The sequence below is a fragment of the Gracilinanus agilis genome, chromosome 4 (assembly GCF_016433145.1).
Source record: "Gracilinanus agilis isolate LMUSP501 chromosome 4, AgileGrace, whole genome shotgun sequence".
Lineage (NCBI taxonomy): Eukaryota > Metazoa > Chordata > Mammalia > Didelphimorphia > Didelphidae > Gracilinanus > Gracilinanus agilis.
The window spans coordinates 439949864-439965835 of record NC_058133.1 but is presented as its reverse complement, the minus strand read 5'-3'; the positions used below and the strand labels follow the sequence as shown (position 1 = coordinate 439965835).

General features: G+C 41.4%; 1 protein-coding gene across 1 annotated transcript in view; it reads left to right on the top strand.

Annotated features, from left to right (window-relative positions):
* ABCA4 (ATP binding cassette subfamily A member 4) overlaps positions 1-15972 on the top strand; it is a 126295-nt gene that overhangs the window by 82027 nt on the left and 28296 nt on the right. Inside the window, exons 11-14 of the mRNA XM_044675489.1 lie at positions 411-633; positions 9116-9337; positions 12817-13021; positions 15193-15258. Of these exons, the coding sequence (XP_044531424.1) occupies positions 411-633; positions 9116-9337; positions 12817-13021; positions 15193-15258 (716 nt within the window). The remainder of the gene's footprint in view (positions 1-410; positions 634-9115; positions 9338-12816; positions 13022-15192; positions 15259-15972) is intronic.

Here is a 15972-nt window from a genome sequence, read left to right as displayed (position 1 = left end):
AAACTCTTATCCTATAGCAAGAGTTTAATAAATGATTGTTGAACTGAATGAAATATACAACCTATGTATGCATGGCTCTAACGTCAGGGAACCATCCCATTCCAAAGAAAAGGCAACATCTCTGAGAAGGAGCCAATGGATGACCCTATATATAGAAGTACCACTTCACTTCAGTAGCTGCTTTTTTTTTAAGTTACAAGATTCTTTTAATATTTCCATAATGTTAAATTAAAATTTAGTTCTAGGCTACGTGTAAGTAAATCTAGAACACAAAAGGGTTAAATAAGATTTTGTTTTCTTTTAAGTCCATGAAGCCTGCTGAGTTCCCAATGGTGTTTCTCTTGTGTTCTCTCTCCCCAACTCCTTGGTCTTGATCTACGGTGGGCTCTTCTTTCTCCTGGCATTGGCAGCTTTATGATAACTCTGAACCGCTGCTTCCCAGTCTTCATGGTGCTGGCCTGGATCTACTCGGTATCCATGACTGTGAAGAGCATTGTTCTGGAGAAGGAGATGAGGTTAAAGGAGACCTTGAAAAACCGGGGTGTTTCCAATATGGTCATCTGGTGCACCTGGTTCCTGGACAGCTTCTCCGTCATGGCGATGAGCACATTCCTCTTAACAGCCTTCATCACGGTAAGGGTTAAAAGGGATCCAGATGTTCTAGACTTCCCTGGATCTCCTTCCCCCAACCACCCACCCCCATAAATGGACCTGTGCCAGTCCCAGCCCTGCAAGGGGCACCATGCAGACTGCTCAGCCCCCTCATAGGAAGAAGGCTGAGGAAACTCCCTGCTGACCCTTTTTATTTGTGTTGTTCAGCTGCTTCAATTGCATCTGATTCTTTGTGACCCCATTTGGGATTTTCTTGGCAAAGATATTGGAGTAGTTTGCCATTTCCTTCTCTAGCTCATTTTACAGATGAGGAAACTGATTAAGTGACTTGCCTTGGGTCACACAACTTATAAGTGTCTGAGACCAGATTTGAACTCAGGTCTTCCTGATAATGACTTGACTTAAAAATACTCAGAATCTATTTGAATTGGTAATGAATTTGCCCTGTTGGTTGCTGAAAAGTGACTTTTTAAAATCTACTTTCTTAGTGATGGAACACTAAGATTCCAAAAAGTTAAGGAAGCATGGTAAAGAAAAAGCACTCTATCCATGGTGCCACTTCACTGCCTAAAAGTAATTTTTGTGGTGGCCAAACTCTAGAGAGTCACTAATAATTTGGAGGATCAGAAAAGTTCTGTATAGAAAGAGAGGGCACCTGAGCTGTGACTTGAAGCTATGAAGCAGGGATTCCAAAAGGTGACAGGAGATACTAGCACTCCAGACATGGAGTATGTGAGAGAATGCCCTATGTGGAGAAGAGAAGTTTGACTAATTTGGTGAGTAGATTAAGGGGAGTAATGGGAAATAAATCAAGAAAACAATGGGTCCTACCTACCCCAGGATAATTCCTTGAGCCTGAGTAGGTTAACCATCTTGAATTCTGCAAAGTGGACAGCTCAATGGTTTAGTGGATAGATACCAGGTCTGGAAGCTGGAAGAACTGAGTTCAAATCTGCCCTCAGGTACTTTATACTGTGTGACCCTGAGCAAGTGATTTAACCCTGGATGTCTCATTTCCTCACTTGTAAAATGAACTGGAGAAGGAAATGTCAAACCTCTCCAGGATCTCTGCAAGAAAACTCCAAATGGGGTCATGAAGAGTTGGGTTTGATTGAACAACTCTGGGTTTAGTCCCAAGTCAAAGCTCTGTAGTGCTGGTATAGTGGATGGAGCACTTCATTTTGGGTTAGGAAGACTCAATTTAATTTTTTCCATTTTGAAATTTTAATTAATTAATTAAGAACAGTTTCCCCATGGTTACAGGGTTCATGTTCTATCCCTTCCCTCCTCCTACTCCCTTCCATAGCTAACGCACAATTCCACTGGGTTTTACATGTGTACAAGACCTATTTCCATATTATTGATATTTGCTCTAGGGTGATTGTTTAGAGTCAATATCCCCAATCATATCCTCATCAACCCATATGATTAGGCAGTTGTTTTTCTTCTGTGTTTCTACTCCCACAGTAGGAAGACCCAATTTCAAATCTCACTTCAGACATTTATTAGTTGTGTGACGTGGGGCAAGTCATTTAATTTCCCTGTGCCTCAGTTTACTCATCTGTAAAATAAAGAAAAGTGGAGTGGATAGTTTTTAAAGAACCTTCCAATCCCAAATCTATGATCCTATGATCTTACATTCTCCCTGGGCCATCATTTGAAGTCATTGCCCTCTTTGAGGATATTGGGTCTCCTACTGGAAGCCTCTCTCACCCCCCATTACTCAAAGCCTTGTAACTATGCCTGGACCCTATTGATATCAAATTTCTGCTTATGGCCATGTGCTAGACCACACTTGGGGACAGTGGAATAATCACTTGTTTTGCAGCCAGAGGACTTGAGCTTGAAGTTTAGCTCTATTAGTATCTGAGTAATCCTGTCCAGCTGCTTAACTTCCTGGCATCGCCCATCCCTCTGTAAATATCAGGGCTGGACAAGATGACCTCGAAGACTCTTCCATCTCCAAAAGCTAGGTTCTTCTGCTCCCAAGCTGAGACAAATATGATTCTCTTCTCATGGGCCCAATCATCCTAATTCTATTCCTTTTAACATTTAAAAAAAAAAGGAGATCTAACATTTTTCATAGGATTATAATAGAGGTCCTGGAAGATAATTACTTTTAAGTTCTATATTAAGGTTAAAAAACCTCATAATTTATTAACATACAGGCCAGTCTGGCTAGTTAGTCAGCTTGCACTTGGCTGAAAATTAATATGAAATTAACTTTGAATTAAGTTAATTAAATTGAATTAAATTAATCAAGTTAATTAGCTTGAAATTTCTAAGTGATTCTGAGAGCCTTGGTGGAGAGTGGAGTCTTGGTTATTTGAGCCTCTCAATAGGGTAGCTCTTCCTCTCTTTAGATGGCTCTTATTTTTTCCTTTCACTCTTTTATCCCATGTAAGATTAAAATTAATATCCAATAACTCCAAGTATTATATTTTATAAGATTTTATTAATAATTACTTGAAGTAGAGGAAATTTTTTATTTCCAAATAAACAAAAGTAAAGCCTAAGTAAAGAGAAGTTTTCCCCAGCCACATTAGCAGGAGAAAAGAGAGAGGAGGGGAGGGGTTACAGAAACTTTATCTCCAAAATGTAAGGAGGGAACATGAGGACAAAAGTGGGATTCTGGGAAATGGAGTCCTGAGGTACAAAATTCTAATTACATACCCATAACCCAAATTCTGAATTTTCTCAGCATAAGATCTTAATAAATGCTTGTCAACATGACTTAAAAATACTCAAAATCCATTTCAAAAGGAGTTGAATTAGCTATAAGTCTTTGCCCTGGTAGTTGCTGATGATTTTTAAAATCTACTTTCTTGGGGGCAGGTAGATGGCTCAGTGGATTGAGAGCCAGGTCTAGAGATGGGAAGTCCTGGATTCAAATGTGGCCTCATACTTGCCCTAGCTGTGTGACCCAGGGCAAGTCACTTAACCCCCATTGACTAGCCCTTACTGCTCTTCTGCCTTGGAACCAATACAAAGTATTGATTCTAAAACAGAAAGTAAGGTGGTGGTGTTTTGTTTTTTTTTTTGGGTGGGGGGCAGGGGCATGGAATCTACTTTCTTAGCTATGGAACACTAGGATCCCAAAACACTGAGGAAATAAGGTGAAGAAAAGTTCACCAGAAGTTCCTTGCCACACATGCACTCCTTGTGGGAATTCAACTGCCGCCAGAAACAGGGCTTTCCAAGTGGAAATAGAATTTTCCTCTAATTGATTCTCCCATCTTTCCCTTACCACTCCCTCCTCAGCTCCACCAGTCTGGAGGAAGGCAGGAAGCAAGAACAATGGGAATTCCTTGAGGTTATTCCAGCTATTATTTAAGAAAAAATAAATGCTGACATCATTTTAGAAAATGGTGCATGGCAAGCTAAATTATCTGGGGAGAGACAAGGAACATCTTTTCCATGAACCAGTTAGAGCTTTCTCAATATTTTAATTCCATGGAATCATAAAACTTTGGCACTTGAAGGGATCCTAGATGTTCTTTGGTCCCGGGTCCTTATTCGAAGAGGGTTTGTTTTTTTAGGTAGAAAACTTTTGATTTATGTGGACAACTTCCTTGAAAGGAGAAAAAGGGCAGAGAAGCTGATTTCCCTTAAGCCTAAGAATAGGAACAATTGTTTCCATGTTCTGAAGCCAAGAACAATATGTTTTATGTGTACATATATAGATACATATATATATTGCATGTATATGCAATATATATATATGTGGCTATAGCTAAACCTATACCTGTATCTAGTTTTATTTTGTTGTTGAGTCATTTCAATCATGTCTGACTCTTCATAACCTCATTTGGGGTTTTCTCAGCAAAGAGACTGGAGTGGTTTGCCATTTCCTTCTCCAGCTCATTTTACAGATGAAGAAACCAAGGCAAACAAAGGGTACATGACTTGCCAAGGGTCACACAGCTAATAAGTATCTGAGGCTGGATTTGAACTGATGTCCTCCAGGCCGGGTGCTCTATGCACTGAGTCACCTAGCTGACATATAGTTTTATATACAATATGTATAAAGTTTATACATTTTTAATGAACATAAAACTGTACTTCAGACATTTTTATATAAATATTTTGAATATCTAAAGTCCAAGGTTCCATGTTGTAAAGAAAGGATGTGACCTTCTCTGGGTGGATGAGCCTAGTTCTCTTACCCATGAATCCAGCTCTGAACTTAGTTTTCACCCCAAACTACCCTTCTTCCATACTTCTCTTTACTATGAAGGGTACCACCATCCATGCTCAAAATCTTGGTGTCGTCTTCTCCTCCCCTTCGCTCATCCCACTTATCCTATCACTTAACAAATCCTGCTTCCAAAACTTCTCTTACATCCTTCCACTCTTTCCTGAACTATTGCAACAGCCTCCTACTTGGTTTTCTTATCTCAAATTCCTTCCCACTCAATCTCTCAGCCAAACAGTGTTGCCCATGTCGATTTTCCTAAAGAAAAAGATATCCTCTCCTTAGGGTACAACATTGGACCCCTACCACTTCTAAGATCAAATAGAAACTCTTGTCTGGCAGACAAAGCCCTTTACGATCTGCCCTCCACTTATGTTTCCAGACTTTTACACATTAGCCCCCTTCATATGCTCAATCGTTCTGGCACCCTGGCCATCTTACGCACTTCCTCCTATGACATTCCATTCTCCCTCCTTCCTGCTGTTGCCCTGATTGCCCTCACTTCCTTTTAGAATTCCTAATTTCCTTCAAGACTCAACTCCACGATGACCTGCCACATGAAGCCTCTCCTGATTTCCCCAGCTGCTAGTGCCTTCCCCCATCCACCATATTACCTGGCTTCTACTTTATATCTGCATCCCAGGCCATCACCAGTCATCCTGACTTTTGTCTTGCTTCTAGACATTGATGACTCTGGAAGAGGGAATGAGGCTGCTGACTTCGTGCAATGTGGCCTCCCTTAAATCCAATTCACACACAAGCCCTGTGATGCCATTGGCCCTCTTAAAAAACAAAGGACAAACTATAGCTTTGTATTTACCTAAATATGTATGTTTTTCTCCTCAACTGGAAGTTCCTTGAGGGCAGGAGATGTTTTTACATTTCTCTTTGTATCTTTGGCACATACTAGGCACTAAATAATTTTTTTTAATTGATTGATATTTTTGAAGGCCCTCCTTCTCAATAAACACATTCTTTGCCCAGGACTTTTCTTTGGAAACACCTGAACTGGGCATGCTTTTGGGTGTCTCTTAAGGGCATTCACTTTCCACTCCAAAGCAAATTCCTACCAAGGTGTTTGAATTTAGAATATTTATTTAATTAACAATGATGGGACTAGTATTCTAATCTCCTATCACATAGGAATCAAGTGACCAGAGTTCTAGACTTGGAGCCAGGAAGATTTAAGTTCAAATTCCACCTCAGGTATCTACAAACCGTGAACCTAGGGAGGTTATTTAACTTCTCTGAGCCTCAGTTTCCTCATCTATAAAATGGGGGAAACAATAGCAACTGTCTCCGAGGATTGATTAAGCGAGATTATATGTGTAAAGCACTTTTCAGACCTAAGGTGCCACATGAATGAATTACTTCTGTTATTGTTCTTTTTATCCCACTTCAGGTGAGTTTCATTTTAGTCAACCCTACAAAAAAAAATCATGGCACCAATAAGGAAAGCTTGTTTCCTGATGCATGGAGACATAATTGAAACAATTTCTGACCTCAAAAAGTTTACAATTTAGTAAGGATGCAATTAACACTGGGCCAGTAATTTATTCCTATGAAATAAACCATTCCTTACCATGTAATGAGTTGGAGAAGAAAATGGCGACCACTACAGGATTTTTGCCAAGGAAATGAAAGCTCAAAGGGATTCATGAAGTCAGCCATGACTAAAAGTGACTGAACAATAACAAATACTAGGTAACTGAATCTATTATCAAGCATGAAAGGTAACAGAATAACACCCTTGTAGTTCGTTGAGTTAGTCTGGATTGTGTGTGCTTGGGAAGGCATAGTGGATTTGTAGTAAGAGAACCTGGCTTCAAATCTCTGCTCCATGACTTACTCTCTCTGTGACTTTGGATAAGTGAATTAACCTCTCTGATGGAGCTAAGGTCCCTTTCGGCTCTCAATCTATGATCTAATCAAATTCTGAGAGACCTGATTTGCCCATTGAGGTCACATAGTATATTGTGGGATGGAATATTGCAAAATATTAAAAATTCAGTGTGAATTATTGGAGAGAGGGCTAGAGTTGGAGCCAGGAGTCCTGGCTTCCATCCTAGCCCTGAAGCTTACCATCTGTGTAATCTTGGGTGAATGACCAACTTTCTAATCCTCAGTTCTCTTATTTGTAAAATGGGATAATAGTATTTATTATAAGGAAACTAATTTGTACATATTTGAGTATTATGGAAGTGAGAATTATGGTTTCCTAATATATTATATTAATATGTTATATAATGTTATATATTACAATAATATATAATTATTTAATAGAACCAGCTAACAAAATTTGTGAAGAAGTAGTTTTTCCTTAGTGCCTCCTTAAATGACTTCTCACTTCTCCTGGTATCTGCTATCCCTTCTTCTTTATACCCTCCTAAAAAGGGTCAGTATTCAGATTTTACCTCAGTTTCTCCATATAGACCACTATGAAAAACAACTCTCTGTTAGCTGACTTTGGGAAGGGTCAGAGGATCAGAAGGGACCTCAGAGGCTACCTAATCCAATCTCATTTTGTTGTCATCATTCAGTCACATCCAACTTTTCATGACCCAGTGGACCATATTGTCTATGGAGTTTTCTTGGCAAAGCTCCTGGAATAGTTTGCTATTTCCTTCTCCATTGGATTAAGATAAAAGTTAAACAGCTTGTCCAGGGTTACCCAGCTAGTAAGTGTTTGAGGCCTGATTTGAATTCAGGTCTTCCTGACTCTAGACCAAGAGCTCTATCTACTGAGCCACGTAAGTGGTCCTCATTTTTACAGATGAGGAAACTGAGACCTAGGGGAATTGAGTGACTATTCTAAGATCACACAGATGGGGGAGTATCAGAATCAGGCTGTGAATCTTAGACTCTTAAATGAATTCTCAGTTCTCTGCCTCTTGGGTCAAAATGACCTAATTCACACTAAAGTGTCAATGTAGACTATAGACTATAAGCTCCTTGAGAACAGAGATAATGTCTTCTTTTTTTCTATTTATAGAATCCAGCACAGTGACATAATAATAACAATTAGCATTTATGTAACACCTACTATCTACCAGGCACTTTACAAATATTATTTTATTTGATCCTCATAATAACCTTGGGAGGTAGCTGCTATTATTATCTCTATTTTACAGCTGAAGAAACTGAGGTAAACAGTGGTAGGTGATTTGCCCAAATTTACATAGCAAGTAAATATCTAAAGTAAGATTTGAACTCAGGTCCTCCTGACTCCAAGCTCAGAGCTCATACGGGGGGGGGGGCAGTTGATACTTGATAAATTGTTGAATTAATGACTAATTTGGATATTTCTTGAGATTGTATTTCATACGATGATAAACTCAGATCTGGTAGAGACTTCACTTACTTCCCATTATTTTTTGAGCCTGGGTCTCCATATCTCAACCAGACTCAAAAGGTGACGGTCCTTCATTGGCCCTACCTCTCTGCTGATTGGCAGGAAGGCTTTAATTTGCTTGATTTCCATCCTGGGCTGGCTTATCTCTCCATAGGCAGCATGCTGGTCCCCTGCTTCTTGGAGTTCACCATGTTGGGGTTGGACCTTGGGGACACCCATCAACTATTGCCTAAACTCTCAAATTTGAGAGATATCTCCTAAGCTTAGCCTCAACAGCAGAAGGGACAACTGGCACACACCACCATACCTGGTGGAATCTTCTTTTAATAAAAGACAAAGTATTCTTGGGTGGCAAGGTGACACAATGGATAGTGTCAGGTCTGGAGTCAGGAAGATTCATTTTCCCGGGTTCAAATTTAGCCTTACACACTTATTAGCTGAGTGACTGTGAACAAATCACTTAAAACTATTTGACTCAGTTCCCTCATCTGTTAAATTAGTTAGAGAAGGAAATGGCAAGCCACTTCAACATCTTTGCTGTGTGTCCCTGGGCAAATCACTTAACCCAATTTGCCTCACTTTCCTCATCTGTTAAATGAGTTAGAGAGGAAATGGCAAGCCACTTCAACATCTTTCCTGTGTGTCCCTGGGCAAGTCACTTAACCCAATTTGCCTCAGTTTCCTCATCTGTAAAATATGTAAAGTGAGCTAGAGAAAGAAATGGCAAAACATTCCAGTATCTTTGCCACAATCTCAAATTGGGGTCATGAAGGTTGGAAGGACAAGATTGGAAACAACTTGAAAACAACGAAAAAAAATCTCCTTAGTCTTTATGGATAGATTCCCAAATATGGAAAAGAGGTTGGTGGGAGGCATCTGGCAAAACCTAGTGGCTAATTGGCTTAGTGGTGTAGGTGAATGAGACTCATCCATCTTCATGATGTCTTTGGTTGCAGCACGGCCGAGTTCTGCACTACAGCAACCCAGTTATCCTTTTCTTGTTCCTCTTGGTGTTCTCCATTGCCACCATCATGCAATGCTTCCTCTTCAGTGCCTTCTTCTCCAAGGCCAACCTGGCAGCGGCTTGCAGTGGCGTCCTCTACTTCACCCTTTACCTGCCCCATATCCTGTGCTTTGCCTGGCAGGAACGGATGACGGCTGAGCAGAAGACATGGGTGGTAAGTGTCTTCCTGTTTGCCCAATGGGATGGGAAATATCTTGGCCTTAACTTACTGCTTGCACTCTGAGAAGGGCTCATTGGTACCTGTTAGCCCCTGAAGTATGACCCAACAGCAACTTGGCTAATTAATTTCCACTTGAGGAAACCATAAACCATATAGCAAGCCAATGAGAAAGAAAGTCAGTGAGAAAGAGGGATGGGAAACCAGAAATACTCTGGGAAGGGAGGATGGAAAAGAGAATGATGGGGAGGAAGCTTACCCCCAGCCTACCTTCTGGTAGCCTCTAATTCTCGCTAATTATTCTTACTGACTAGATGCTAAATTCTACTGTTTCTGTGCTGCTGGGATACTGCAAGTGTCATCAGTATTCTCTAAAATTGGCACCCTGGGACAAAGCACTCATAGCTTTCCCCTAGTTATAGTCTGGCCACTTGATCATTCTTGGTTTCAGAAAACATAGGGCTGAAAGCCACAAATGAGGGGTAGAAATAAGTTTCTTTCTATGATTATCACTGGGTTCTTGTTTTGAGGCCCCTAACATTTGCCTTTGTTCCAACCTGCTAGATCAAGCAAAAATTTCACAAAACGCCGATCAACTTTGTGGCCCATGGAGCTCATTTGAAGATCCATTCTGGCCATTTTTCTTTACTGCTTCCATTTGGCAGTGAAAATGAATTTCTGTTTTGGAATGTGATGAAGTGGGCTCAAAACGTAGCCTTACCTGTGACCTTGGGAGAGTTGTTCATTTCCTATATGCCTTTGTTTCCTCAGATGTAAAATAAAAGGGTTGTATCAGATTGCCTGCAATAATATCCTTTTTAAAAAATTATTTTAAAATTTTTAGACCCTTACCTTCCATCTTAGAATCAATCAATTCTGTGTATTGATTCCAAGCCAAAAGAGTGGTAAGGGCTAGACAATGGAGGTCAAGTGACTTGCCCAGGGTTCCACAGCTAAGGAAGTGTCCAAGGCCAAATTTGAATCCAAGACTTTATATATCTAGATCTGGCTCTGAACCCACTAAGCCACCAAGCTGCCCTTATAACATCCCTTTGATTTCCAAATTAGTATTTCTACAATAACTATGCTGATGATTAAGTTTCTGGCATCAACACTTTAGATTTTTCTCAATGGACATAAAATTTTGAATCTCTCTCCAAATGTCCTTAAATTGAAGCCCTAAAAATGCACAGATAAAACAGATGCAGAGATGGTCTGGCAAATCTGGGAATGTAGGAAGAACAGGTACTGAGACCAGGGACTGTCCACTGTCTAAAAGACCCCCACAGTCCAGGAGGTCCCAACCAGTAGCTCCATTTTCACTATATTTTTTTCCAAGTGTCTCCATCTCTAGTAGCTTATTAAACCAGAATAAATTGCCTCGCTTACCCCTTTAGGGAGGTAGTTCTCTTCCCCTTCCTTTCTTCTCTAAGCCTCTCCTTTATTATTCGGGTTCTAGATGGGGAGGAACACCATCTGTCTCTAGTTTGGAAAAACACCTTTGGCTAGCTTGACCTAAAGCCGTAGCTCTTGTTCCTCCCTGTTTACCACTGCTGTTTGCCATTGATTTCTGGCATTAAATACACAGTTAACTGTTGACCTTGATAACAATGCCTTTTTCAAAATGCCCATAATGGTTAGACAGCAATAAATCCTTTGCCCTTAACATTTGGGCTGCCCTGGTTCATTCCTGTAATTACTGGGCAGACAGGGGGACTGCTACATCTGCCAGGTACTTGGAGACCATTCATGGCCAAGGTTGGATCAAGAGAAAGACCTGGACATCGCAGAAAAATGTCCGGAGACCATCTTCATCCTTTAGCAAGAGCCTCTAAGTGCCACTGAGTTCTTCAGAACATGGCAAGACCTTTTTAGTGAGTGAAACCATAGACTCTGGGCCTGGATCAGCAGTGATACGGGCTAGCGGCTTGGTGGATCTCTAATTGAAGGGATCCTACGACTCCCACGCCAAATTTCCTGTGTTGATCCCACGGGGAATTTATCCACCTGGCTTGTCTTCCATGCACACAGCCTGAGAAAACAAACGCAGTGGTCGTTAGTCTGTGGGTGGCAAAAGGTGAGCAAACACTTACCGGGAGATTTTCTTAGAACTTGCCCTTTTCCAAAAAAACTGGAAGTCTCCAATTTGTAGCCAAGGCTGCCAAGGCCGTGGCAGCTCTACAAAATCACATTTGCACTGCTGTGTAAATTCTGACGTTAGGGAACAACACTTCACCCTGTCAGTATTGTAAACAAGTAGAAATGTTATTCTTGAGCCGGAGAATTAAAAGCTAATTTAAAATTGGCACCACTTTTTAGAGAAAACTTCTCTGCTTTGTCGACAAAACTATTGTTCCCTGAATCAAGCTATGGTTCTCATGTCCTCTCCCTCTCTGCTACATTTCTTTTCTTCTTGGAATGGGATAGTGGTTAGAGTGCTGACCCTGGAGTCAGAAAGATCTAAGTTCAAATCCTGCCTCAGATGCCCAGTGACCCTGGGCAAGTCACTTAACTTCTCTCTCTGCCTCAGCCATAAAATGGGGATGGTAATAGCCCCCTACTTTGCAGGATCAAATATTTATAAGGCATTTTCCAAATCTTCCAAATACACTGTTTAAATGTTAGTTATCACAGTTAGAGCATGGCAGGGCATGCCAGGGTGTGCCAGTGCCCTTACACTTTGTGCCAGTGAGACAGCGGGGGAACATTTACTCACTTATTCTCCCCAGGACTCTTCAGTGTAGAGCGTAGGGTTTTCCTTTATCGAATTCTCAACTTCTCTAGAACCAGACCAATCTTCTTTGGTATCATGTGATTTGTGGGAAAAGCAGAAGGTGGTCGATGGGTCTTCGAGCCCTTTTCTACTATGGCATGTCATTGTGGCTGCTGTTGTTTTGTTGTGGGGAAGAGAAGGGGAGCAAGTTGGGAGGAATCCTAGATCTGGAATTTCATGGGAAACTTGTTTGATTATTCAGTTGTGTCTGACTCTTGTTTTCTTTTGGCACAGCTACTGGAGTGGTTTGCCATTTCCTTTTCTATTGCGTTCCCACTATACAGATGAGGAAACTGAGACACCCAGAGGTTAAGTGACTTATCCAGGGTCATACAGCCAATAAGTCTCTGAGACTGAATTTAAACTCAGGTCTTCCTGATTCCTTTTCTATCCATTGCTACAATTCGCTGCCTTTAATCCAGGGACTTTGGCTTCAATTAATTGGGTAAAAAAGGTGGTCCAGGCAAGGACTGGACAGAATTCCCAGAGACCCAAGGGTCTGATTCCCTCATTTTTCCTCAGCTTTCCAAAATGTAGCACAGTCCCTAGTATTCAGGAATCAATAAATACTCATTGGCTGACGCAGGCCTTTGCTTGGCATTTTTTCTGCTCTCTACAAACTTGTTTGCCAGTGTATCACACGAAGGACTCGTCCTCTAGGTCCTAGGAGGTCTGTCCTCATAGCTGTGACTTTTTCGCCTAGAGTCTGCTGTCTCCCGTGGCATTTGGGTTTGGCACCGAATATTTGTCTCGCTATGAAGAGCAAGGCCTTGGCCTCCAGTGGGGCAACATTGGCAAGAGCCCCATGGAAGGAGATGAATTCAGTTTCTTGCTGTCCATCAAAATGATGCTTATTGATGCTGTCCTTTATGGCTTCCTGGCCTGGTATCTCGACCAAGTGTTTCCAGGTAAGTAAAGGCCTACCTAGATAAAATGATGTTTCTTGTTGCCTTTTGATGCATGATAAAACAATCTTCACTAGCTCCCAAACCTCCTAGCTGTGTTTCCCTTAGTTGTGTTGTTGTTTAATCATTTTCAATCATGGCTGATACTTTAAGACCCCATCTGGGATTTTCTTGGAAAAGATCTTAGAAAGGTTTGCCATTTCTTTCTCCAGTTCATTTTTACAGATGATAAAACAGAGGCAAACAGGGTAAAGTGACTTGCGTAGGGTCCCACAGCTAGTAAGTGTCTGAGAGGCTGGATTTGAACTCAAGTCTTCCTGACATCAGTCTCAACCTTCTATCCATTGAGTCACCCAGGAGCCCCCCTTTAATTATACCTTCTTCTAGTTTCTGGTTTCATTTATAGAGGCAATACCAAAATGGATATTTCTTTTAGCAGTAAATCATTGGACAAGAATCTCACTTTTAGAAGATCAGTACCCAAATTTATGTCCATAGATGGTCTAATCATTGTGGGATTCTTCATAACCTCTCCTCTTTTTTCTGCTACTTTGTCATCATCACTATAGAAGCAAAAATGGAGGAAGAATAGGACCAAGGGCCATTTTGTTTCTATCTTTGTTTCAGGAAGACTTTAATTCCCAGCAGACATATCCTAGGTTCTTCCATTTCCTCCTTTTTTCTCCCCCCATTTCACTACTCTTTATAGTGTTCTCATCAAATGATGCTATCTGGAACAGGACAAATATAACAAATAGGACAGTAATTCCTCCCTCTGGGTTTGGAAGCAAGCTCTTCCCTTGTTAACAGCATGAAGGTCCCAGCACATAGAATCTTAGAGAAGGGAGGAACATTAATGATTACTGAATTCATCCACCTAATTTTACAGATAAAAAAAAATGAGTCCCAGGGAGGTTAAGGGATTTACCTCCCATCACAAAGTAAGCTAGGATGAGAATTTGGAGATTTTGTTTTGTTGTTGGTGCTGTTGGAGGCAATTAGCTCCTATCTAGTCTCCATTGTTTTGCTTCTTTCCTACCCACCATTAAGTAGTTCCATTAGGGCAGAAGAATGGTTGGCTAAACTATAGCTTTCCAACTTTGGTCATCTGTTCCCATTTAATCACAGATCTAGAGCTGGAAGGGACCATCTGCTCAAACCCCCTCATTTTATAAATGAGTCTACATCCCAAATCATGTCCGCCTCAACCCATGTGTTCAAGCAGTTGTTTTTCTTCTGTGTTTCCATTCCTGTAGTTCTTCCTCTGAATGTGGATAGCGTTCTTTCTCATAAGTTCCTCAGAATTGTCCTGGATCATTGCATTGCTGCTGGTACAGGAGCCCATTACATTCAATTTTACCACAGTATATCAGTCTCTGTACAATGTTCTTCTGGCTCTGCTCCTTTCGCTCTGCATCAATTCCTGGAGGTCTTTCCAGTTCACATGGAATTCCTCAGTTTATGATTCCTTTGAGCGCAGTAGTATTCCATCACCAGCATATACCACAATTTGTTCAGCCATTCCCCAATTGAAGGGCATCCCCTCATTTTCCAGTTTTTTACCACCACAAAAAGCGCGGCTACAAATATTTGTGTACAAATCTTTTTCCCTATGATCTCTTTGGGGTACAAACCCAGCAATGGTTTGGCTGGATCAAAGGGCAGACAGTCTTTTAGCGCCCTTTGGGCATAGTTCCAAATTGCCATCCACAATGGTTAGATCAATTCACAACTCCACCAACAATACATTAATGTCCCAATTTTGCCACATCTCATTTTACAAATGAGAATATTCCCAGGTAGCAGATGACAGGGCTGCAATTTGAACTCAGGTCCTCTGACTGCAAATTCATTATCCTTCCTGCTGCACCAAGCTGCTGATATCAGCCTGGGTTTCTTTTTCTTTCCTGCTTACTTCAACACTTCAACTTTCCTGAAAATATCCACCAAAGGCCTTTGGATGAAAGCATGTGAAATGGTCAGTCCTGGACTGATACAGAGATGGCAGTTTTGGCAGTGTTATGGCGAGCGAAACTATAAATATCTATAATTACAGTCTGAGATCCCTACAGATAAGTCCCAGGTGCTGCAAGAATGCATTGGGTGGGGCTCTGATTAGAACATTTAGTCTACACCTTCTTATTTACGTGGTTTTGTGTGCGTGTGTTTTTCAGGAGACTATGGAACGCCACTTCCTTGGTTTTTCCTTCTTCAAGAGTCCTATTGGCTTGGAGGTGAAGGTGAGTTGTGAAAACCTTCTTCCTGGAGCTAGCCTGGCTGACCTGGACTGGTGAAACGTGACTTGGGGCTTCAGGTCCTTTAGTGGAGTCGCTGGAGAGATTCCAGTGGGAACCTCAGCAGCTGGCTTTGAACGAGGAGTAGCCCATCATTAGAAGGGTGTTATTAGTGGTTGAGTCAGTATTGCCACCTGAGGGCCCTTTGCTGCATTGCAGAGGCATTTGGGCATCTGAGAACATCCCCCACATGTGTCCCCAGAGATGTCTGATAAGCCCTTTTATTCTTGACTACATGAATGAGGGAGATTGAGTCATTCTCTCAAGAGAAGCCTGAAATAGTCTCACTTTCACTACTGGGTGTTAATGACTTTTGAAACTTTTTGGGATGGGAGCAAAGAGATCCCTGATAATCACAGAATCACAAGGTCCCTGAGTCAAAGGAGACCTTAAAGATCAACTAGGATGTTCCCCTGCCCCACCCAGGGCTCTCCTCTATGGTATCTCTTCCCCACCTCCCAAATATCTTCCTTTTCTATTTGTATCCCAAGTATTTAGCGGAAGGAAGGAAGGAAGGAAGGAAGGAAGGAAGGAAGGAAGGAAGGAAGGAAGGAAAAGGAAGGAAGGAAGGAAGGAAGGAAGGAAGGAAGGAAGGAAGGAAGGAAGGAAGGAAGGAAGGAAGGAAGGAAAGGAGGGAGGGAAAGAAGGAAGGAAGGAAGG